General features: G+C 37.8%; 1 protein-coding gene across 1 annotated transcript in view; it reads right to left on the bottom strand.

Moving 5' to 3' along the window:
* Positions 1 to 1,094: 1,094 nt before the first annotated feature.
* The window catches only part of LOC109055281 (GTPase IMAP family member 4-like), a 33,195-nt gene continuing 7,540 nt past the window's right edge, over positions 1,095 to 26,749 (bottom strand). The window contains exons 2-4 of the mRNA XM_042721444.1: positions 12,064 to 12,305; positions 7,932 to 9,218; positions 1,095 to 1,171 (exon numbers count right to left, since the gene is read on the bottom strand). Of these exons, the coding sequence (XP_042577378.1) occupies positions 1,095 to 1,171; positions 7,932 to 9,218; positions 12,064 to 12,271 (1,572 nt within the window). The 5' untranslated portion in view covers positions 12,272 to 12,305. The remainder of the gene's footprint in view (positions 1,172 to 7,931; positions 9,219 to 12,063; positions 12,306 to 26,749) is intronic.

The raw sequence follows: 26,749 nt of genomic DNA, 5'->3' as shown, positions 1-26,749 counted from the left end.
GCGTCACTTTTGATAATTAAAATCTGGCAAACAATTTGGCTTCTAAATGGCTAAGATCTATAAATGGGTAAGCATGGTGGTGTCCAAGCGACCAACTATGGCAGCGATCCAACGTGGCCGCGGAGCCATATAATCCATGTCAATTTTTTTTTTCAGCAAAACTTAAGCCCTTTTGACATTTTGCCTGACGTGGCTATATTAAAAAAAAATAGCCTCCCAAGACAACCTCATTATGGAGCTGCTGGATCTTCTCAGACCTGCGCTTGCCAGGCTAATCTTTGACGAAATTTTTGCTTTAAGCCCTGAAGTCCAGCTGCTTGCAGCACTAAGGTTTTTACTACAGGAGGCTTCATCGAGGTCGTGGGAGAGGGCTACGGCCTAAGCAAGACCTCCGGTGTGGAGGTGCGCGTCCACACTGTCACCAACACCCTTCTGGCGCCATGCCGGGGATTACATCCGGCTGCAGGCAACACATCAGGAGGTCCAGGAGGTGCACCAGGGCTGTCATGCCATTGCTGGCATCCCCCAGAGTCTTGGGCCTGGTGGATGGCACACTCATCCCTATCTCCAATCCATCAGTGATTAATCAGGTGTAGGCTACATATCGCGAAAGGGATCTGGCGGCCATAAACGTGCAGGTTATAGTGGACCATAGGGGTGTGATCTCCGACCTGGTGGCAAGGTGGCCAGGCAGCACCCACGACAGTTTTGTCTGGGCCAATTCTGCCGTGAGTGAACAAGCAGAGAGAGAGGGGTTTGGTCAGAGCCTGTTCCTCTGGGATAGTGGATACCCTCTGAGAACATACTTATTCACACAAGTGGCACAACGGGATAAGGAGGGTGGATGATTACAGGGATACCCGCTCACTTCCACCACACAACATATCATGGTGAACATATTACTGACACTCTTGATAATTTAATTAATAGTCTATATTTTCACGGATAACTTAAACTATGTTAAAATAAACACAACTGGAATAATTTGAGGAATGTTTCATCGGTATAGGTTCGCTGTTGTCTTCTTCTTAACGCCGTAGAATGTATCTTCGCTTCATAGTGGAAAATTGATTCTCGGAGCAACCGACGCCAATCTAATTCAGCACCTTCAATTTGGGATAGCTACTTTGTAACGGGCCGAATCCAAGAGGCAGCTGCATGGCGAAGCTTCCTAAGGGACAATTTCGGGAACAACCTAGTAAAAACATAAAACAACTTTTGGTAAGATATATCTTTCAAGTCTCTTAGCCACAAGAAGTGAGCTGCCAGATATATCTTTCAAGTCTTCTTAGCGCGCTAAGAGTGAGCGTTATCGGGGAACCGGGCCCAGATCTTTAGTGTACTTTTTTTAGTTTTATTTATAATGTCTAAATATAATTTAATGAATACAAAAATATATATATTAGGGAGTGGAAATGGCCTGTAAGTACATCCATCTACTAGTTGTAATTTAATATATTTTTTTATATTTAAATAATTGTTTGTTTTCCTACATTATGAAACTTTTAGTTTTATACATGGAGGCAACCTATGAAGGATGAATAAATATCATCACATTAAAAATAACTTTCAAATTTGGTAATACTTAAAGCTTTGAAGTGCTGGGAAAAGTTGTGTGATGCATTTAAACACACTCAAAAACATTAGACCGTTTTTGTCACAAGTTGTTCCTGTAGTTTTATTATGTTAAATCAATGGTGAATGGTGGTGGAGATTTCCTGACCTGGGCCCCAGTTAGCCAAGTGCAAACTCTAAGACTATGTGCCATATTTCTAGAAAGAAGAGCGGCACCACCCCAGGAGGGATGAAGACCATCTCTTTTTAACAGGTCAGGATGGTGGTGGAGATTAAAAGCTTGTCCAATTGTCTATGAAAACTCTATAAGTTATTCTGCTTCGGGCAACCAATTTAGACATCCAGCCATTGGAGTGAGGACAATCGGCCATGCTATACCATCACCACCGTAAGCAGGGAGGGCGACCCAGGAGCCCTATTACCAGGTGTATTTTGACATCATGTTCTTTGTAAGGTCACACACCCTTTTAATAACATTTTGAGCATCTACGAATGGCCCGTAAGTCGCGAACAATTCATTAGCACTGGCATGAATAAATAATCTTATCAGCCACGCCAGCATTAGCCAGCACTTTCAAATGCCAAGATGTCAGGCGCCTGGCTCCGTAAACATTGACTATGGTGGCTGGTGTCTCTATATTCACGTTCCTTACAATAGTATCGCCAATAACTAGGGCACTTTCATCAGGTTTCTCACTGGGTGCATCACTGAGTGGGGAGAACCTTGTCCCCTTTAGACATGCACTCTATTCATTTACTGCTTGTTTTCTTTGGATAAATAGATATGGAATTTTTATTTTTTTTTATATGTGTGTGTAATGTAAATGTAAATGTAAAAAAATCTAACCAGCTGGAAGTGGAACGCTGCCTGAAGACATGAAGAAATTGAACTTTTTTCAAAATGAATGAAACTTGCATGACTGTTGAAACTGAATCAACACTAAGCTGAATTGATCTGAATCTGGGCCCGTATTCACAAAACATTTTATCTCACCACTAAGAGTTATCCTAAATAGTAGTAAAAGTTTTTAGCTAAGAGTTTTCTCTTAAAACCTATTCACAAAGCTGCTGAGACAAACTTTACTTGCTGAATAGGCAGGCAGAAGTCTTAAGCTATAAGGGGCAGCTGCTTGACCTCAAGTATATGGATGATGTCAGCATACTTACTTCATCATCCATGCACACGGAGGATTACATTGGATAGTCTCTGTCAGAGATTTATTCATAGAAATATTGTAGAGCTCAAATATATGTTGCCATATTCAAATAAAGGTTTTAAAATAAAATGGTAATTGCTACATTCAGATAAAGATTTTAAAATGCCGCTAAGTGTCATAAATTAAAACAACAAGTAGGCTATATATTCAGCTAATTGTCAGCCTCTTATATATGTATGTGCTTCTCGTAAACAATTAGTCGATATGCATTAGGACTGCCCTCGACTTAAAGATTTTTCTGGTCGAATTAGAAGTCGCTTCATTTTAAGCATTAGTCGCATCATTAGTTGCACTTTTATTAATAAACCATATAAATCATAATAATGAGCCTTTAATTGCCTACATAGCCTGATAAGCACTCAAGTGCATGTAAAAAAGGCTTGCTACAGTGCGCCGGCAAATATAATAATTATGAATTTGTTAGGGAAAAACAGCAAGTACACTGCATTAATGTTTTAAAATGACAAAGTATTTTAAGAGCAAATGATCACAGCAGCGCCTCCATCTGTCCTGCAGTAGGCCAAGCACGCTATTGTTCAGCTTCCACACTCCGCACAAACATGCACACATTTTTCTAGGCTAACATTAGATTAAGCTGCCATGTACTATATACATATCTCAGATGATAAGCCATATTTGAGGTTAATAAATGTTAGGTGAGCATATGGATGTCCTGCCCAATTTACTATATTACTACGTAGACCAGCCACTAAAGATTTGTTCATCACGGACTGGATGATTTCGCCACTTCATGTGGATTTATTTTTTTCTGCGACTAAGCAACTAATAAAATTTTGGTAATATGCATATAAACAGACTTTTAATTAGCACAATAATCATGGCAGATAGTAAAACATGCAAACAAAAGAAAACCAAACTGGACGCGAGAACAGCTATATATTAAGGATATAATCAAACATTTGGAGTAGGGATACCCTCCAAACCAATTAGAAAAAATGTTTCTAAAATGTTTATATTCCGAGGTAGATTGGTGGCAACAGCCATTTTAGGATATTTCAGATTTGGTTTTAGTGGCTTAGGAGTCCTCTTCACTACTCCTAATATTTCACAGATTTAGGAGCTAATTTTAGCACTAAAACACTTTGTGAAATACTCTTAGAGCAAAAATTTAGGAGTCCTAAATTTAGGACTGACATGCCCACTATTTTTAAGATTTTCTCCTAAATCAGCAAGTTAGGAGCTACTTTTAGCCTTAAGATGTTTTGTGAATATGACCCTGTTTCGTATTTGAAAATTGCATTATTTATTATGTTAGCTCCCTCTTTATTACTGTGAAGCTGCTTTGACAGTTTCTATTGTATAAAAAATAAAGGTGACTTGACTAAATAATCATATTTCAATTACTGGTTTAAGCACTTTGTTACAGCATGGAATTCAGAACAGAATCAGAGACAAACAAGATAGAAAACAAAACCAAATACAGCTTCAAGATCCTATTGAATACAACCATTTTACCAGATGCCACCAGAAGAGATCAGTTTAATCTTGTATTTAATATCAGTTAATGAATTTTTGTCTAATGTCCAGAGGATTATGTCTAATGTCAAGTGGACAGAGAAAGCTGTGAAAGAAAGCAGGAAATAAGGTGAAAAATCAAAAAGCACTTGTTGAATAATTTTATATATGTTTCAATGCTCAGTCTGACTTCAACTAAGAAGCATCACATCAACATCCCATAAAACCTTAAAATCCCTGTTATCTCTTACATATGATTGTAGGGTTTCATGATATTTTTGTTCATAAGATTAAACAAGAATAGCAAGTATTGGAATATTGAGAATACTAATATGCAAAGCTCTGAAAATGAAACAAACATAGTAATATGCACATACACTCTGCTTATTACACACACAGGGCAGCACACAGACATGGCAAATATTCAAAATGAAAAGGATTACAATATAAAAGATTATTATTGTGTACATAAATGTGAAAAGTGCCTATATGTCATAATGGATAGTCAATTGTTTTCTTATGTGCACTGTTTTTTCGGTTTCACCTTCACTTTCAAAAACGAGGTGCAAGTGCAACTGGCTCTTAAAGCGAATAAGAAATGAGGCGCTGATTGGTTTAACGCACTTTATGCTTAAAACGCACCCATGACTCATTAAAAGAATAGGGACATCCCTTTTGGACCATGAGCTGTGCATGCCAACCAATTTTCCCATCGTTAAAAATTAAACTAGCAAATTTGTATGGTGTCCTCGTGGGTCCAGGAAGGGTGTGTAGAGGGACTCCCGCACCACTAGAGACGTGAGCTGCCGGACCCATGGTCCGATCGCAGGACCCCGATCTGCTAAACGGCACATTGGGGCCAGGACGCCGGGCCGCCTAGTCCTTTCTTCTGGCCCGTGGGCAATGAGAAGGATGCAGTCAGCTTGAAGCCAGTCACTGCCCTTGCACCCCGGACCGAAAAAGGGGAGCGCGTGCGACTGCCGGACTCCGCCCCTTACATGGACCCTTCCTTCCTGAACACTGCCCTACCTACACAAACCCCGCAGCAAGACGAGGACACCAGATTCCCTGTTTATTTTGAACACTCTTCCCCTTTGGACACTTTCATTCCCCTTTTTCTGTTAATTTCTGTTAATAAAAGCCTCTCCGAGGCCTGACACCACACCCACTGTCTGTCGTTTGTTCCTCCCACCACAACACGTTGAGTCAACTTTCAGTTCTGTTGGACAGACGCATTGAGATAGCTTCACTAGTCTGTCACACAGACATGTTAAGTCAGCTTTCAGTCTGTCACGCAGACACTTGCTTCTAGTTCAGAGAAACAAAGAGGTAAAGTGCCTTTGATGAGCTTTCAGTCTGTCACGCAGACACGGTGGTGCACAATAAAATCATGTATGAGATGCAACAATGAGCGCACTTAGTCCAGCAGACGGCATTATTCAACATAAAGCAGTGCTGAGCAGGACAAGGGCCCTCCAGGACTGAGTTTGGGCACCCCTGCTTAAGAGTGAAGACTGCTGCCAAAATAATGTTCAGGACCTCTACAATAATCTTAAGCAACAGAGTGGTCCTGGCTGAAATAGAAATAAGGGCATTGATTTAAGTTCATTATTCATCCACAGCCACATCACCCTCCAGCCCAAGACTGGTTGCCCACTGAAGCTAAGCAAGGCTGAGCCTGGTCAGTACCTGGATGGGAGACCTCTAAACTAGGTTGCTGCTGGAAGAGGTGTTAGTGAGGCCAGCAGGGTCCCCCTGTGGTCTGTGTGTGGTCCCACGCCCCCAGTGTGTAGTGACGTAAGCACACTATACTCGTCAAAAAAGCACCGTCTTTTGAATGAGATGTTAAACCGAGGTCCTGTGGTCACTAAAAATCCCATGACACTTCTCGTAAAGAGTAGGGGTGCGACCCTGGTGTCCTAGCCAAATTCCCTCCACTGGCCATTGTTAATCATGACCTTCTAATAATAACCATTCATTGAATTGGCTTTATCGCGCTCTTTCCTCTACACCTGTGGTTGGTGTGTGACACTGGTGCAGTTGTTCTGTGGCTGCCGTCGCAACATCCAGGTGGATGCTGCACACTGGTGGTGGTTGAGGAGAGACCCCCCCACATGATTGTAAAGTGCTTTGGGTGTACAGCTATACACAATGAAGCGCTATATACTGTAAATGCCTCATTCATTATATTTACATAATGTCATGTCCATTGTAAATTAATGTAATTTTTGTCTATTTGTTTACACTGCTGCTGCTGCATGGAGATAAAAAAACGTCTTTGTCTGCTGCGCTTTTTTTCCTGTAGTCGACAGTGCCATTGTAAATTAATGTAATTTTTGTCTATTTGTTTACACTCCACGACATACGCGACTATTAGGAGACGGGGCAAAACCCAGATAATGTGATGTACATTTAGCTGAATTTGTCAACCTGATTTACTATTTGATGTTTTATTTTCTTCACCAAAACAGATCACCTGTTTGCACAGTTAGAGCTGATGAAACACGGTGCAAATGCATACTGAATGGAGGGAGGTAAACCATACAGTACCTTTGGCATAATGGTTTTTATAATGTACAAACTGTATTTTCTATCCCCTTACCTTAAACCTACCTCTCATACAAATCTACAGGCATTTTTACAAATGTTTTTTTTTTTAAGACATTGGGTTTATGAGGAAGTGTACACCTTGAACATAAACCATGTTCATATTGCATTAATTATGCCATTATATACATTTGTGTCCTCATAAACCTGTACACAAACAGAATGCTAATGAAAAACACAAATTAGATCCTGACAATGAGAAAACATCTGGCTCCTCCTCAGACTGAAAACAAATCTGTCAAACCATCACAGAATAACACATTGTTTTTCCTTCTTCAGATTTTCAATTTCTTGTAGCAGTTCTTTTCTTTCTTTTTCTTTCTTTGCTTGTAGCTCTTTTATTTCTTTTTCTTTCTCGTCTTGTAGCTCTTTTCTTTCTTTATCTTTCTTGTCTTGTAGCTCTTTTATTTCTTCTTCTTTCTGGTCTTTCAGGTGTTGACAAAGTCTTTCCAGTAATTCATATTGTTTTTGATGTCCATCCAGCATCTGTTTTAACTCCTGAGTGTGCTGCTCTTTTTTCTCTTTGAAATCATTAAATTCTTCTGCTTGTTTTCTGGCTTCATCTTGATATTTCCTTTTCATCTCTTTTATCTCCTCTTCATGTTTCTGTTTCATTTCATCCCTCTCTTTCTTTTCTCTGTCTTTTCTCTCCTTCTCCTCTGTTTCTCTTCTCTTGATCTCTTCTTCTTTCTCTTGTTTCAGATCTTCAATCTTTTTCTTCCATGTCCTTTTCTCTTCTTCTCGTCTCTCGTGTTCATCTTGTTTTTTTCTTTTCTCACTCATCTTTTCTTTTTTGTGTCTTTAGAGTTTCATAATTTTTTTTATTTTCAGTTTCTCAGTTTTCTTTTCCTCTAGCATATTCTTCTCTTTTCTCTTTTCTTCTCTGTTTCTGTTTCTTTTTCTCCTCTCATTTTCTCTGTCGTTCTTTCTTCTTCTCTCTCTCTCTCTTTTTAAATCTTTTTCTCATTTCCTCCTGTTCTTTCTTTTGTTTTTCTCTCAGCTGTTCCTCAAGTGTTTCTCTCTCTTTGTCTCTTTGTGGTTCTCTTTCTCTTCTACTGCTCTCCTCATCTGGTCGCTTCTTTTCCTCTCTCTCAGCTCTTCTTTCTCGCTGTCGTTTAATTTCCTCTTGAATCCCTTTTTTATTATTTTCAACTTCTTTTATTTTTCTCTCCCATTCCTGTCTTTCTTTCTCTTCTTCTTCATTCCTCATTTTCTTCTCCATATCTCTCTTTATTATTTCTTCTTTCTGTTTCATCTTTAATTCTGCTATAATGCATTCTTGTTCAATTGCCATCTTTTCTTGATCTTGTCTGTATTTTTCTTCTCTCTTTCTATCTTCTTCTTCTCTCTCTTTTTGCTGTTTTTCATACTGGGATCTCTGATTTTCAGTCTCTCTCTTCATCTCTTCAATTTTTACATCAAATTCAGCTCTACGTTGTTTTTCCTCGTCTAATCGTTTCTGGTTTTCAACCTCTCTTTTCTGTTGTTCTATTCTGTGTTTTTCTTCAAAATCTTTTATAAGTTTTTCCTCTTTTTGTCTGAACTCATTCTCTCTTTGTTTTCTTTCCTCATCTGCTTTTCTTTTCTCTTCTTCCAGTGTCGTCTTCAGTTCTTCCATTTCTGTCTCATATTTGACTCTCAATTCCTCATTTTGAGCCTGAATTTCTCTTTCTCTCTCTTTCAATATTTCCTCCATTCTCTTTTTAATGGACATCTCTGCCTCCTCAAACATCCTGTTAGTGAAGTATTGGCCCTCATTCATATTTTTCACCTCTTCTATCATGTTTAACAGTTGAATCACTTGCCTTGTTTTGTCTTGTTTTTCTCTGTTATTGAAAACCAGGAATCTGTTTCCACAATCACTGATCAGTTTCTTCAGTTCTGCATTGGTACTTCTCTTCACATAATCTTGTATGGATTCATCCTCAAGATCATCTCCTCTGGTGAACAGAACAATGCTGAACTGAGCAGCTTTTGGACCAAAGATCTTCTTTATCAGATCCACAGTGTCTGTTTCTTCCTTGGTGAATCTTCCCAAACTCAACACAATGACAAAAACATGAGGTCCAGGTGAGGACAGTGAAACACATTTCACTATTTCTTCCATCACTTTTTCATTTGACAGTGTCGTATCAAAGAGTCCTGGAGTATCAACAACAGCTACTGATCGACCATCAACTTCACCAACTCCCTTCTTGCAAATAGTCGTCACCGAATCTGTGTTTAACTGACTGTGAAATTCTTTTTTTCCCAGAATAGTGTTTCCTGTTGCACTCTTTCCATTTCCTGTCCTTCCGATCAAAACAATCCTCAAACTCTTCAGATCATCTGCAACTTCAGCACCTGAAAATAATAAATTTGTGTATTAATCAGTTAATCTACTAAATAAATAAATAAATCACACATTAAACAATATCACTCATTGTTTTTGAATGTGAATTTTAACTTTTAGCTTTTAACATCCCAGAATTCATTGTTTTTGAATGTGAATTTTAACTTTTAGCTTTTAAAAAACCCGTTGATAACTGCTCCCTTTTGGTACCATGTCATTGTAGCAACGGTGTTAATCTTTTGAACTGGTGTGGTTAAAGGAAATGGACTTTTCTCACGGTAGTTTTTATTGTTTTTTATCTGGTTTGGTTAAATTATTGTATTTGTGCTGTTGTGGTTGAAGTTGTTATCAATTGAAGTATATTAGGAAATTCTATTATTGTATAGTGATTAATGTTGTTATAATAAAAGTTTTTTTAAATGTTAGTGATGCATTTTGTAACCATATAAGTCTGGAAGAACCTCAGACAATACAAACACAGTGTATTAACATACACACACCTTTCCTCTTTACTTCCTTCGCTCACCTGCTAGTTTACCTCAGATGGTCAACAGCATAATATATAATCGCCGCAGCGTCAGTATTATGGTACTTATTTAAAATGATTCAGGTGTAAACTGGGGTACAAAATGGTCTCAGAAATCCTTTTACAAGTAGACTAAAAGGTAATGAAGATCCTGGGAGTTTGAGTCATGTTTGCTTACTATAGAGTTTATTTTTAATTTCCCATTGTTCTTCAATGCCGATTACCATACTTTTCCCCAAAAAGGGGTGTGCTTTGCAATGCCTAGGACTTAATCAAAACGCGGATTGATTCTGGAAAATGATGAATCATCAGCAGTTGTTGCTCGGATACGGCAGCACCGGTTCATAACATGGCTTTGCCGGGTGTATTTTCTACTTGGCGAGCCGGAGCGAAAAATGGACGCGAATGTGGTCTATCCCAAAATAGCAACAATGTTAATTTCAGCATTGCTGGGGCTTCTTCAAAATCACATTTGCGCTTTGGGACAAAAAAACTTAAAAGCTCATGTGATGTTGTTATATATGCTCGCGGTAATAGAGATATTATTTTATTTTTTTCTGTATTTTAGTGTGATATTTGTTTTTTGGTTTATTAAAATAAATGATGTGATGTTGTTTTGTTTTCTCTTGTGGTGTGATTTTATTTATTTATTCTTGCATCGTGTTTGTCACCGGTCAACTGTCTTGGCAAAATGTAAGATGACGTACACCTAGAGTCAGAGGCTGCTTCATAAAAACAGTACTTGTTGGGGGGTTTTTTTAGTTAGTATTTTTTTGTTGTCTTTTTTTTTTTTTTCTTAATTCAAATTTACCATAGCTCAAGCTATGCCAGGAGAGCAGGATGTCAGGCTAAGCTAAGTTCCTATAACACTGACCAATAGGAACGCATTGATATTACCACTGACTCTCTCACATACAATTATTTGACTTTATTATCAGTCCAAAAATAAGAGTATACAGAAAATGCAACTAAAATAAATAAATAAAAATGTAGGCTATAACCGACTGTATGTAATGTATTGTGGCCAAAATTTAAACACATTTTTTTTTTTTTTTTTGCGATATATGAAAACATTTTAAAATAGTTCACATTCAGTTGATCAGCAGTTTCTAGCCTTGCAGCCTTTCTCTCAAGTATTTGACAGCTGTACCTTTATGGCTATTAGTAGGCCATTAAAACATTAAATCTAAAATTGCTCTTTTAAGCATTAATTGATTACGTCTTTAATAGATTTTTCCATACATTTCTGCCATACGTACATTAACCACTGATTAACCACCAGTCACCACTGATAAGCTACCACTAAATATTGTAGAAACTTAATTTGCTGTAAAGTTTCTTGCAATGATTTGTAAACTTGAACTGAATTGAATTAAAATGCCCTAATTGAACAATGGCCAAATCCCGGCTTAACAGCCCCTAGTTAAATTTAGTTAAAGCTTCAAAATGTGCAACAATCTCTATAAGGCCCCATTTACACTGCATGGTTCAAGTGACCCAATTCCGATTTTTTCCTCTCATGTGGCACAGATCGGATATGACCGGTGAACGTGTAAGCAGGAAAAAAAACCGCGATGGATTCCGGATTTTATCAGATCGGATTCAGGCCTCAATTCATTCATATGTGGTAATAAAATCGGATATGAGATCGGATGCGATGCATTTGCGTGTGCCATGTAAACGAACAAATCGGATATTCCCCAGTAAATGCCAGTCGTGCGACGTCATTAAAAAGTGATCGATCAGCTCAGGTGGACGCCACCAACTGAGATCACATGACTTATTATAGGCGCTGATGGAGGACGAAGGATACACACAGTGGAGCAATGCGGAGGTTTCATGTCTTTTTAAGTCTTTGGGGCGAAGAGACAGTGCAGGCAAAAATGCAGGGTTGTTACAGAAATAAATCCGTGTTTGAAGACATTTCACGAGATATGGGGAGGCCCGGTTTAAGCGCTTTTTCTCCGCCGCGCCGTACGGACCAATGTTTTGCTGACTTTTGTTTGACTTTTCAAAATATTGTGGAAAGCAAAACACTGTATAATATTATTTGCATCTGCATCCATTGTATTTCGTGCTTGTTTTACTTCCTCTTTTCCAGGTCAGAACGCCTACGTTTGGTAGTTTCCAGCAGTGTATAGTGCGTAAAATGCAAAAAATCGGATAATGGGTCACTTTTAAAAGATGATGTAAGCGGTCAGTCAAAAAATCGGATATAGTCAGAAAATCGGATTTGGGCATCAAGACCTGCAGTGTAAATGCAGCCTAAGAATTAGCCTAGGTATTCTAGACAATATATAAATAATGTACAAAACAAAAAATCCACTCACCATCTGACTGAATTTTCTGCTCTAACTCTTTAATTTTGGTCTCCATTTCACTCAGTTCTTTGTTATGTTGTTCTTCAAGCTCCTGTCTGGCTCTGTTCTCTTGAGCTTTCACATACGTCTGAGGTGAATATGGTTCAGTCTTGTTGTTCTCTATATAATCCAGTAGATCTGGGATCTGTCTGGAGTTTTCAGGTTCCTTTAACCACATCAGTCTGTATTGACCCCCACAGAGACTGATTAACCTCTGAGAATCTGTGTTTAATTCAACAAACTCTGTTTCTGTTTGTTCAGTAGTTAGGTATTTTGTTATGTTGTGTATAGAAGTGTTATGTGGTGTCTGGTGTTAATTATTATTTTAATTTTCTCTACTTCTGCTTTATCTTCATCAGTCAGAGGACCAACAGGAACAATGATAATGAAAGCATGAACTCCAGGATCACAGAGAGACACACAGCAGAGAGTCTGACGCATCACTTCCTCCTCTGAGAGTCGATTGAGAGCTGGAAGCTCCACCAGACTGATCAGACGATCATGAAGCTCCACATTTCTCCAGACACGCTCTGACCTGATTGCTCCTTCATTAGATGGTTTAATCTTCTCCCCTCGAAAGAGTTTTGGTTTTGAGGCTGTAAGTGTGTAAGTTTATCACTTCAATAACAGTTTCAGATTCTGGTTTTTTTTTACAGATAAATTTGCTGACACTGAAAAACACATTAAGAGACAATAGAATGTTTATACTCATACAATATCACTCTGTTCCTAATATAATATGAGTGTAAAATTAGATTAAATTAGTGTAATCTTATTCTCAGTAACCACTAATATCTTGTCTTTTTTTTTTTTTTTTGGTCCGAAGTGTTCACTGTTTCTCAATCAGAGATATAGTCAAGACCAGACCTCCAAGACCAAGACCCAGACCAATCAAGACCAGAGGTGTAGTCAACACCAGACCAGGACCCAGGGCTGGAATGTAAATTTCGTAAATTTTTTATACTGGCCTTTTTATTTAATGGTTTCTTTTTTATTTAATTAGGAGGTGAAAATAATGTGAAATTACATAGGCTACATAATATATTGTTGTTTTTGTTTATATTTTATTTTGACTAATTTACTCTTTGTGTGTTTATTTGTGTTTTTATTCTGATGTTTGTCTTATATTGTTTGTTTTAAACATCCTTTATTGCTATAAAAATACCATGAACTGCATACAAAACTCATACAGAAAATATATTATCATAATCATTTGTCTATTTGATTTCATATATTATGCGTAGAAAAATGTTTCACTCAATTTTTTTTAAAATATGGAAGATCTAGAGAGTGAACACGCTCTCATAATAATTGACTGACTCATAACAATCTCGCATGGGGAAGAAAACGGATGGTGCTCTACAGATCACATAATTCAGTGGAGAATTAATATAAATGTTATTCTGTATAAAGAACATGTGAGAATAAATCTGTTTTCAAATACCAATGACAACAAGAACTCCACTCTCTTATCCGGGATACTCTTCTTCTGTGTTTGTTTACACTGGTTTTCAAAACAGCACCACCATTCTCACCCTTTTGTGCAACAGCAGCTGCTCCAGTCATGTGATCCTAGCTCAAATCTTATTGGACTGCCTGTTTTTTTGCTTTGTGTTTTTGTTTGATTTAATTGGGAATGTTTGGTGGGAATGGTTGGAGAAAAAAAAAAAGAGCGCAAATGTTCACGGTCTATGTGGAAGCATCCATAGAAATATATTGTTTTATTCCAGCACATCATTGTGCCCGATATTCGTTTCTCTTTTTCATGCTCAGTGTGGAAAGGCCTTTAGAGAAGAGGAAGAGAAAACTAGGGGTCCATGTAAAAATCTATTCATATGTGAATCACAATTCTGTCTTCTAAAGATTAATGGATTCACGAGTTTCAAAATCAATGTTCTAAAGCAGCGGTTCTCAATCCTATTCCTCGCATCCCTTGCTCAGCACACTCTGTCTCTCTCTCTCTCTCTCTCGCTCTGTATGCTGGAAGGTGGAAGGGTGTGTGGGTACTGTCATGCACTTTTTCTTAGTTTTTTTCTTTTTTCTTGATTTTAAAGTTTATTATATGGAAAGATTAGTATAGGGTTCTAATTAGTAGCATGCCATGCTTTGCACAGATCACCTTGCGTTAGGTATGGCGTCCACAGGTGGAAGGATGCTATTATCTTTCCATCATGATTTCAGGTGTGTACCAGAGGCTAGTGTTACAGACAAATATGTTTTGCTAGCGGTTGGTGAGCAGATAGGCTATGAAAATATATTATCGGCTTCGAGAATGAATAAAGTCGTAGTTGTTTTTCTTAAAGCAGAAATGCTGGTTAACAAGGTTATTGAAAACAGCTCGTGGGTGAAAGGAATTTTCACCACTATTACCGCTGTTTGCTATGGCAACAAAGGTGATTATTTCGAACATTCCTCCATTTATTGAGAATGAAGTCATAGTCATAGGAAGTGAGGTTAAAGCAGTTTCTTTAGAATGTCCGGATAAATTATTGGATGTATCGTTTAGAGTGAATGATGGCAATAGCTTGTATATGATCTTTGCTAGTACGAAGAGTTTGCGATGTTCTGAATGAGGGGAATATGGATACAAAAGACTTTCATGCCCTCAAACGAAAACTTAGTGATGAGACGGAAGAAACAATGGTGCACAAGGATGTGGAGGTGAATCAGAAACCAGGAAAGAAAAAATCAGGCTCGGAAGAAGGTACTGTGGCTCAGACGAGTAAGGACAATGGATTGGAGGTGAGTAAGAACTTTGTGAGTAATTCAAACAATGTTGATAATAAAAAGCCATGTTGTAGTAGTGTAAATGATCCTGCAGTTGTAAAAGAGCAATTTGTAGATAGTCATGTAGGCTCTGTTTTAGTAGTTTGTGTGTTATTGGAGTATTGTGGATGATTGTTTTTATTTTGTGGCGGAGTGTGGGTTATTTGATGGTTGATTGTGAGTTGTTTGTCTGATTTTGTCAGATCTCTATAAAGTTGATGATTATTTGTACTCCATAGAACAGATAAATGCTTTTTTGGACAAGACTAAATGGAAAAAGGTAGAGATAGGAGATTTTTTCCCTGATAACGAAAAGTTTGTTTCTTAGTGTTTTCTTAGGTAGTGTTGGCACGTAAAATGTACAATCATACTGTGTTATCCAAGAACAGAACAGAAAGGGTATAGACTTAAGAAGTACATAATGATGACAAAAAGGGTGCGAATGAAAGAAGAATTTGTGGTAAAGCCAAATAAACATTTTGGATTTTGGTAGGTTTATGTTTCCGTGTATTTTTTTTTCCCTTCTGTCCTGTTTTTCTTTCTACTGTTTTGTTTTTTATGGAGCATCTTAAAGTAGGTTGTCTAAATGTTTTTGGATTTTGGTAGGTTTATGTTTCCGTGACTTTAGTTTCAGAGTACTTTAATATTAAGAATATTGCATTAGGTTTTCTTCAAGAAACCCATAGTTATATGAGTAATGAGTCTGAATGGGGATTGTGGTGGAAAGGAGAATAAGTTTTAAGTCATGGCTCTAATGTTAGCACTGGAGTTGCGATTTTATTTAATTAAAATTTGAAAGTAAAAATTGAGTACTTTTAGTAAGAGCTGAAATATATAATTTTTCTTTTCTTTTTGTTAATATGTATTTTTTTTTTGTTTGTACTGGTAATAGTTGTTTTAATTTTAGGAGTTGTTTTGTGTTTTTAAAATGTGTTGTTTTTTTGAGATATATTTATTATGGAGGTATAATTATAATGGCAGGAAAATCTGCACTGATATTATCTAATGTGGTTAAAAATTTGAATCTTGAAGATGTTTGGAGAATTAAAAAATCCATTGCTTAAACAATACACTTGGGTAAACGTTACAGATGGAGTTCATGCTGCTAGATTGGATTGCTTTTATATTACTGGTGATTCAAGAAACAGAGTGGTAAATGTGAATATTATTCCAAATACCATTTCAGATCATAAAATGATAACAATGGATTTTGTAATTTCGAAAGTAAAAGGAGTTTGTATTAGTATTTTTGATGATAGCTTTTACAAGAATATGTTTTTTTGTGATAATTTTAAATTGTTTTGGGAAATGTGGCGAATGCAAAAAGCAAATTATTGTGATATTAAACAATGGTGGGACATTGGAAAATTGCAAATTAATGTTTTTCTGTCAGCAATATTATTATTATGGCTATTTTGTCATAATATTGAAGTAGGCTATTATTGATAACAGCCAGGCTATAGTCTTCCAACCTAACATACTGTAGCCTACCTGGAACCGTGGCAGCAGATGTTGTATTGGAGGTGTCCACCCGGCTTTTTTATGAACAGGAATTTTAGCTTAGCAATAGAATTTAAAAACAACTAGAACAAAAGTTGCTAGTCAACAGTGACGTGCATCTTCTTAAGCAGGAAAAGGTTGCCAAAGCAGAAATTATACGCCGTCTGTAATGCGAACGGTCAATTTTACCGCATTGGCCATTCAAGGTAGAAATACTCAGAACTCTTTTGTGTTTTGTAATTTTAATAAAATAACAATGTTATAATAAAATATATACGCATTTAGGAAAAGTCACTGTATTACAGTCATATGGGTTTCATTTCAACAAAGTTATTACATTTTCTAATTTAAAAACAGTCAAAATGATTGCCTTGTAGTTCTAGTGCTTAACCTAAGCCAAGTTTTTTCCCACAAACTTAAAAAAGATGAGTTTTGTGAACGCTTTGCAGGTTCATCCAAAAATACTTCTGCAAATACTTCATTAATTTGAGTTAAGTCAATCTCATTTAGAATCTGCCCTCCCATAAGCAAATGCTAATTTTGGAATAAACTGCAACCATTTGTTTATGGAACAGTGAAGAAAAATGGTTGTTTAGTGATTTTTAAAATAACTTAAATGTGCCTAATGTATAACTATACAATAACATTATTGTAAAATAATAATAATAATAAAAATATTAATAATTATTAATTTATTAAAACATGCATACTGTATAATGATGTTATAATATAATTGTGCAATAATAAATTATTGTTATTATTACTATTATTATTAATAAAATGTGCCTATTGTATAAATAATAATATTATTTTACAAAAATAATTAAATTATTAGTAGTAGTGGTAGTAGTAGAGATATATTGTGCACAGCATTATGTACGGTTGAACCCTGGAAGTTAATTTGGCGGATAGCAAGAACATCCGCAGTGAGCACCAATGCTGTCATCCCATTAGTTTGCATAATCCGCTGTACAGACAGAACAGAACTCAATTTTGACGTGTCGTGTGTGTTGTTTTTTTTTTTATTGTTTTGTTTTAGTTTTAAGTAAAGATTAAATTAAATTATCAACATGTTTTCCGATAAACAACAGCATTTTTCTCTCGCACTAAACCACGCCCTCAGTACGTGACCGTGGGGCAATCTTGCTGTGTGTCAACGTCTACATTTTAATGCGGGAGAAACGTGTTCAGAAGGCCGAAGAAGAATCTTTATGAAAGACAACACAGCACGTGGGCGATTATCCAGAGGAATCTTTACGGTGAGTCCACTTTTTGATGACTGTTGTACTTTACTTTTCCTAAATTTTAATTCTGTAACTTAATAATTAAGTTAATTAAATAATTAAATAATTAAGTTTTTGTGTTTTGTTGCAATGGATTTGCTGCACATTTAAGTTGAAATTGCACATTAAATTCTTATTAATTGTTCCGGATAGAGAAAACATAAGATTGTTGTTTAGGCCATACATACCACATATTAGAATAGGTACCCCTTTGTTTCAAAATACTTACAGTGTAAATGATATGTAATTTTACAGGTTGTTACCCCTTTATTCCCCAAACGTCACATATTATTCCCCTATACCTACACGGGGGTACTGAATAGGTACACTAATTAAAAATGGTGAATTACCTTCATTACTTTCTTTCTGTCTCTCCTCCTGATTTTCTTCTTCTGATTTGCTCTGTTGTTGTTCTATTGATGCTTATATGATTTTATGAAATTTTGTGAGTTTCTGGATGTGTTGTTTTATTTTTTTCTTGGGTTTCTTGTCAACCATGTTGAATATCTCAGATTGCCATTCTGTTTTTTTTACATCAAACTTCAAATGTCCTCCTCCACACTCTTTTATTAACTGATGAACTGATTTATTAAAAAACCAAGAACTAAACATTGATCTGTATGTCTCTTCATCAGTCGTGATCCCTATAGTGCGTTTAATGGCTTCTCCACTGAATTCTTTCAGCACATGTTTCACTCTGTATCTGTCCTCATCATCAAAGTCATTGTGCTGCAGTACTATAATGAACATATGAGGTCCTGGAGCCGATATGTTTACACACTCTCTCACTGTATGTGTGATTTATGGTGATTGGAGGATGTGGGTGGTGTTGATGATGATTGTTGGTGTTTCTTTCAATCCCTTTTCAACTTTCTGCCTGTGCTGATGGCGCTTCCTCTCAGATGATGTAGGTTCACTGTCAAATGCATCTTCCCCTAATATGAAGTTTCCCACTCGATTGTTTTCTGATATGTTCTTCCCAAGCAGAACAATCCTCAGATCAAAATCTGAAACACACAAGAGACAACCAAATTAACCTAATGAATCTTTGACATAACTTCAGAATTTCTCTAAACATACACAGATATAGGGTACAATGAAAAGTAGTCTCGGTTTACGATAGAATGAAATTTCTGGTTGCTTTGTCTTTGCATTAAATTGGTTCAATATTTTTCAATGTATAGTTGTATATAGTTTACAGTGCTTCAAAATGGTTTCAAATTGATGGCTCCTTAATGGCTCCATAACAGCTTTGTTTGCTAGTAAAGCCTGGGACACACCAAGCCGAGGTGGACGTCGGCAACGTCTGGACTAAAAAGCTGCTTATGAACACACCACTCAGACTACAGTCGACTGCAAACTAACATATTGTCATTTTGCATTATCGACACACTATTTTCCTAATTAATGCATTGCTTTGACACAATCTGTATTGTTAAAAGCGCTATATAAATAAAGGTGACTTGACTTGACGTGTGTTATGTGCCTGTGTGAGAGGAATTAACTGTCTATATAAGCAGGTATCAACAGTCTGTATTCATCACACATTCAGTATATATTTAGAAAATATTTACATGTATATACATTTATATATTTATATTATTATATTTTATATTATATATAAATATATTTGATATATAAACTACATATTTTCCTTAAATATATACATGCATATGTTTGTATTTATATATAGATAATAAGTATACACAGTTCACACTCACATTATGTTTTTTTATATATATATTTGATATTCGCGATTAATGCAGGTGTGATTTGAAGGATGCGATTAATCGCGATTAATTGTTTCCCAAATATAAGAAACATAAACTAAGGAGGACTTGCTTACTATTTTGAATAGAATTTATGTTGATGAATTTCTTCATTTTAGCATGTGGTAAGAGGGTGTGTGATTTATATGCACCATCTATGGACGCTGCTTGTATGGAATTTGGTAGAGATGACTGTATGGTCAGACTACAGCCCAGATGGGGGAATGTGCGTGGAATTTGTTTATAGTTTTTTTTACATTGTTTTGAGCAAAGGTTAGGTCCTGTTTGGTGAGTGTGCATAAAGTGTTTTGTAATTTGTTTAGAGTGATTTTTACGATTTTTTTGTTAAAGATGTGTATAGATGTGACAATGTTTTTTTTTTTTACTGTTTATTATTTTTTTTGTTTTTTATGTGTTTTGTTTGTATTTGATATTTGACAATTTTGTGTTAAGTAAATGAAAGATTTTTCTGATGTGTCACATATTAGGACATTTACATTTACATTTATACATTTAGCAGACGCTTTTATGCAAAGCGACTTACAGTGCATTCAGGCTAACATTTTTTACCTAACAATTAGGAGTTAAACGGATCACAGTTGATCCGTAATACGTACAGATGAGACCCTACAGTTCGGCACGCATGTAATTTGCAGATTAATTTGCCAATTTACACGTACAAGCAATTTTAAACCACAAGAAGAAGAAACAAAAGAGACCTCAATTCATTACTTACTGCGGAAATACCGAGTTGCGTATACATATACATAAAAATAGCCTATGTCAAAAACCCTTCACGGCATTTAAATATATTTTTTCTTGCGTATCCAAAAAAAAATTTCAATCTGTGTCCGACAAAAACAAAACAAAATAATGCATTGAACCAATATATAATGCTATTATAATAAATAAAGATATAAAAAAAAAAAAAAATTATAATACTATTTATTATACAGGTGCATCTCAATAAATTATATATAATGCTATTATAATAAATAATTTCAGTAATTCAACTCCAAAGTTTTGTTAAATGTGAGCCAAAATCATCACAATTAAAAGAGACCAAGGCTTAAGCTGCTTCAGTCTGTGTGCACTGAATTTATTTAATACACAAGTTTCACAATTTGGGTTGAATTACTGGAAATAGATGAACTTTCCCTACTGACTGTCCCCTAATTATTGAAGACTCTATACTCTCTGCTTCGTTAGTTCCGTTGTTATGATTTTTTGTGATGCACCTTTATTTAGTTTCCTTCATTAGTTTACATTCTAATTTATTGAGATGCACCTGTATGTACATTTGTTGTGTGGCTTCTTCATGGGCTTGAGCTAAAGGAATTTTGACTTAGGTAGATATTAGATATTTTGTCTGGTGGCAGGTTGGTCTTTGCAGAACTTCCATTTTTTGTGTCTCTGTATTGTTTATTTGTTATTTGCTGAATATATGACATTGTGAATTTGTGAATGTGTTTTTTTGTAGTAGTGGTGTTGTTTTGTTTTATTATTATTATGTGATGTAAGCATCAGAACATTATATTCATTAGTTTCAATGGATGCGCTTGGACTGTTCTTAAATGTGGTACGTTGGTTGTTAAATATCTTATGTTATAGCGGCAGAGATTCCTTCACCTGTTCTCTTCAGTTCCGACTTGTTTGTATGCACTCAAGACAGAGTCCTGCATGTGGGCATGGGTGAACTACTAAAATTGGCATAACAGGTGGAATAATATTTATGTGTCATGTGCAGTGTGGGTGTGGGTCGGATGGGTGACAGGCGTGGGTTATACACGCTGAAAGGCAGCTATGGAGCGAATTCTGTGCCATTATTCATCAAACAAATCCAGCATTTTGCAAATAAACACAATCTACTTTGCAAAGAAAAATTAGACTTTCAAACAAATGCAAAGTGATTTGCAAATACAAAACTCTATTTGAGAGAAAATGCAGAGGTATGGACTTAAAATACTTATGTATTGTGTTACAACTCTGAGACTCGGTACGCCTTTTATGAGAGCTTTTGGTTTGGTTTTCTTACAAATGCTTGCAGGCAGATTTTCTCTCTAAATGCATTTGAGCAACCTATTTCAAATACAACCCAGATGGTGCGCAATGGTCCAATTTACGCTATTCTCCCGAGACCAGAAACACCTGTTTACCTTTTCAGGGCATACAGCAGACCATCTATAATTAACCCTTTAGATGTTTTCGCAAAGTAACCCTTCTACAATGTCAGTGAAATTCACAATAAGTGTGTCACAGTGTCTGGCCTGTGTATCCCTGGGTGTCCACTAGAGGTCTCACTTCCCCTTATCGTCACCCCACTTGCTGAACTACATTTCCTAAGCCTTATCTGTATTCATCACTGTTCATTGTATTCAGCTGTCCCCCATACATTGTTGTTTTGCACCTGTGTATAAATCCCTGGTTGTTCTGTCTTTGTTGGGGAGTCCTTGTTGAATGTCACCCTGCTATTTAGGTGGTTCCTTGCCCGAGTTTGTTTCTTGTTTTGGACTACTTGTGGTTTTGACCTTTGCCTGGCTGATTATGAGTTTTGGATTATCCCCAATAAAACACCTGCAGTGGATCTACCTGTTTGATAATAGTGTAGCCATTGACAGAAAGGACTCCGTCATGCCTAGATCCAGCGGTGATATGTTTTTGAGGTTTCTCCCCCAGCCATCGGCGGAGAGAGAAAGATTGGGTTTGAGAGGAACCACGCCTGGTCATTTTGCCGTGGGACCGGGGGATTCGCCCCAGAGGAGTGAGTGAGTCGAGAGGAGGTCCGGCATAAGCTCTCACCATGGCCCCCTTTGACCCTGGAGGCTGCGTGAGGGGCCGGTCCAGAACTGCCGTCTCTCCATCCGCGGACGGAGAAGGGTGAGGAAGCACCGTCTGTCGATCAAGAGAGACAGTTCCGTCCGTCTGCCGAGCCTGTGTCTTCGGACAAGGCGGCCGCTGAAACATTTTTGGATTCACCCTTTCTATGCTATGTCAAAATCTAGAGATTCCCAAGAGTGTTCCGTCCGTCTGCTGATCCAGAGACTGTTCCGCGTCACATCTGCTGAATGGCGCCACGGTACAAGATGGCGCCAGCCAGCCATTGCACAAGAGCCACTGCACAGAGATGGCGCCAGCCCAGCACCACAGCACAAGATGGCGCTGGCCAGCACCATTACACCCAAGATGGCGAATCTACACCTGTGTCGCCAGACAAGATGGCCCGGACTCAATGCCTGAGTCTCAGACAAGGGGCCACTGACTTCGCCATCATAGAGGCGGAGGCGGGCGAGTCTGGGTTCCTCAAGGCCAGGAGGGCGTTCTCGAGCAGCCAGCTGCCGTCGGGAGGAGTTCGAGCAGCCGGCTGCGTCCTGCAGCTGTTCAGGCCGGTGGTGCCGATGCCCACGGCGGTGCCCAATGCTGTTTCCGGGAGGCGGTGCCGATGCTGTTCGGAGGTGGTGATTGCCCGATGCCCGGGCGGTGCCGATGCTGTTCGGGGGGCGAGGCGCGTGCCCGATGCTGTTCGAGGGGCGAGGCGTGTTGGCCCGGTTTCCCGATGCCGTGACGGTGCCCGAAGCCGAGGCGCCTCCGCGTCTCCACAGGCGTCCAGAGCACCTCCGCGTCTCCACGAGGTGAGCGTCAGAGCTTCCCTCCGTCTCCACAGGCCCGATCCAGAGCGGCCTTCACGTCTCCACAGGCCGCCCAAGGCGCCTTCCGTCTCAGCTGGGCCTTCCAGAATGCCTTCCCGCGTCTCCGCTTGGGGCCTCCGGGATGGCAGGTTCGCTTCTGGTTGCTCAAATGGCGGGTTCCTCCTGGCTGTCAGCACAAAGCGGAACTGGCCGGATCCTCCGTGGCCACCTGAACTGCCTGGTCCCTCGTGGTCCCCTGAACTTTCAGGTCCACCTGGCCCCCTGAACTGACTGATCCACCTTGGCTGCCAGTGGAGCCATCACTGCCGGTCCCTGTTCCCCCTACCGCGGGCCCTCCATCCCTCCCCCTGTTCTGCACCCAACCAGTCCACCTCCCTCCTGGTCTTTTTGGTTTGTTTTTGTGTCTGAGGAGCATCTGGAAGCTGCTCCTTAGAGGGGGGTAATGTCACAGTGTCTGGCCTGTGTATCCCTGGGTGTCCACTAGAGGTCTCACTTCCCCTTATCGTCACTCCACTTCAGAACTACATTTCCCACAAGCCTTATCTGTATTCATCACTGTTCACTGTATTCAGCTGTCCCCCACTTACATTGTTTGCACCTGTGTATAAATCCCCTGGTTGTTCTGTCTTTGTTACGGAGTCCTTGTTGAATGTCACCCTGCTATTTCGTGGTTCCTTGCCCGAGTTTGTTTCTTGTTTTGGACTGCTTACCTTGGTTTTGACCTTTGCCTGGCTGATTATGAGTTTTGGATTATCCCAATAAAACACTGCAATTGGATCTACCTATTTGTGTGCGTGTCGTGACAAAGTGTTGTAAAGTTGTTAACATGATTGATTACATTTACATTTATGCATTTGGCAGATGCTTTACAGTGCATTCAGGCTATAATTTTTTTTTGCCATGTGTGTTCCCTGGGAATCGAACCCACGACCTTTTTTGCACTGCTAACGCAATGCTCTACCACTGAGCCACAGGAACACTATTAGTTCCTGTGTGATTAGTTCAAAAATCAGTAGTGACAATGACGTTTACTTTTAAATAAACCAGTTCAAATTGAAAACAAATATTCTCTGATTATATAATCCGTATAAAAGTAAGAGGTAGAGTTTCTCCTGTCTCACTTCATTAGCAATAATGTGATCCCGCCTCACATTGAGCGCTTTATTCACATGTTAAAGGGGTCATATGATGTTGCTAAAAAGAACATTATTTTGTGTATTTGGTGTAATGCAGTGTGTTTATGCGGTTTAAGGTTAAAAAAACACATTATTTTCCACATAATGTAAATTACTGTTGCTCCCCTATGCCCCGCCTTCTGAAACGCATAGATTTTTAAGCTCGTCATTCTGAAAAGCGAGGTGTGCTCTGATTGGCCAGCTATCAAGTGCAATGTGATTGGCCGAATTCCTTGAGTGTGTGACAGAAATGTTAAGCCACATTATCAGCACGACAAGACAAAACCAACAAAACCCATTACAAACAAGGCATTTGTGGATTTGTGTGGGTACATAATTGGTGATTATTTTTTGTTTTTATTTATTTTTGATGCTGCGTTGCGTATTGTGCTGCATAAACATAAAACCATGTCTGCATTTGTGATCAGAGAAACAACAAACAAGCACTACTCTACACTGCTCAAAACTCGCGTTTGAATCATCAGTGACAAATTCGTTAAATATGTAAATGAACTCACAGACCGTGAGTCAGAAGCGCCAGACTGCCTTGCAAAGTTGGAACTGCCCCACTTAGAATCAGCCTTTGTGCACAGCCTTCCCAGGATCAAAAAACAGTCCTCCATAAAATGTACTGCAAACATCTGAATATTTGGGTTGAACTGTTCTGGAACAGTGTTGTAAACACTGATTTCTAGCTGTGTCCTCTTTTGGAAGGCCAAACAAAGTAGTTTCGCTTTCACAACGAAACACACAGCGTCTCCACAACATGGCGGCGGTGGCAACAGTAAGAATAAAAGTTATGCCTTTTTTCTTTGCGTGAACATTTGGGTGGCATTATGCAAATCTTCCCACACAGTGATGTAGAGATGTGGGGGCGTGTTAGAATGAGGCGTTTTAGGAGGGTGTGGTTGACTCTTAACTTTTATAAACTATATCTCTTTGGATTTGAGACTTTAGTCTTTGCAACTTTACAGATCTTTATGCACCAAGAGCTTGTAAAGGCCCGTTCACACCAAGGACGATAACTATAAAGATAACGATAAAGATATAGTTCTAAAAATTGTTCTCAATATTAAAGAACAGCAGCGTCCACACCACAACTATAACGATAAAGACAAAGAAAAACGATATCGTTGCAATCACTTTCAAAAAAAATTTTTTCCAGCTGATGATCGATAAAAAATTGACAGCCAATCAGAATCCATCCTCCTGTAACGAGCTCGAGAATTTAAAGCGGCAGACGAACGTACGCTCAGAATAAACAGAAGATATCGTTAGCTGGTGTGGACGCTAATATCGTTATCTTTATAGTTATCTTTAGTTATCGTTTTTGGTGTGAACGGGCCTTAACACTCCAAGCTAAACGGGTGAAGACACACTTTGGACAGCGAGGACTCTTCTCAGAGTGACTGCGGACATTTGCATTTTGAAGAGCCACTAGTCGATTAAAATTTTTAATCTAATTACAGGGTGCTGTGATTAATGTAATTAACCGTAAACTAAATTTAACTGTGAAAATACCCCCAAAAGATCATTTAAAGCTATTATTGTGTTAAATGTTTAGGCTTCAACGCCCTAACATAAACTATGGAACATAAAAAAAGATAATTTGATAAACATCTCAGTATGTTTTGTTCAAGCAATAAAAATCATTAGGAACCAAAACAGCTTAGTTATCTCTTCTTCAAAATACCTTCTTTTATGTTGTGCAAAAGAAACTAAGTCATTCAGGTTTGAAACAACATGAGGGTGAGTAAATGATGACAGAATTTAATTATTAGTTTATTTATTTTTGGTGAACTATCCTTTTCATGTTTTATTTAATTATTTTAAATAAATTAAATCATACTCTAAAGAAACAACTAAAACTACCAGCAGGTTGCGATAAATGTCTTTATTCATTTGATTCGATTCATTCAAACGGCCGATTCAGTCAAGAGGAATGAAGTAAACGGCTCACGCAATGAATGGGCCTTTGAATCATTGGTTCACACGATTCGTTCACATGAATTGATTTCATTAAATAAACTAAATATTTGTTTGTTGCTGACAGACAAAAGTTATTTATTGGGTTTATTTATATTTTTTTTTGTTTTATTTATATAACACAATATAAACTTTGTTTCACAAACTTGATATCACACACTGTGATATCGCTTATATCATATAAAAAAAGAGACAAAAACTCACAAGGGGCATTTTTGCCCCAATATCTTGACTTTTAGGGCATAACTTTGTTTATGGGGTCATACAGTCAACTATATGAAATATAAGGTGACGTGCAGGTCTGGGGCCGGGGACAGTGCGTTAACTGCATTCAAATATTTTAATTGAGTTATTTTTTCATAACTAATTAATTAAGTTAATACGTTAAACTGATGGCCAATCCAACTAGAAATATGTAGCTTTTATATATATATATATATATATATATATATATATATATATGTATATATATATATATATATATATATATATATATATATAAATAAGAAGATACATATTTTATGTTGGAC

Source organism: Cyprinus carpio, chromosome B3 (assembly GCF_018340385.1).
Source record: "Cyprinus carpio isolate SPL01 chromosome B3, ASM1834038v1, whole genome shotgun sequence".
In the NCBI taxonomy this organism is placed as follows: Eukaryota; Metazoa; Chordata; class Actinopteri; order Cypriniformes; family Cyprinidae; genus Cyprinus; species Cyprinus carpio.
Note: the sequence above shows the minus strand (reverse complement) of the source record. Positions and strands in the feature narration are given on the sequence as shown.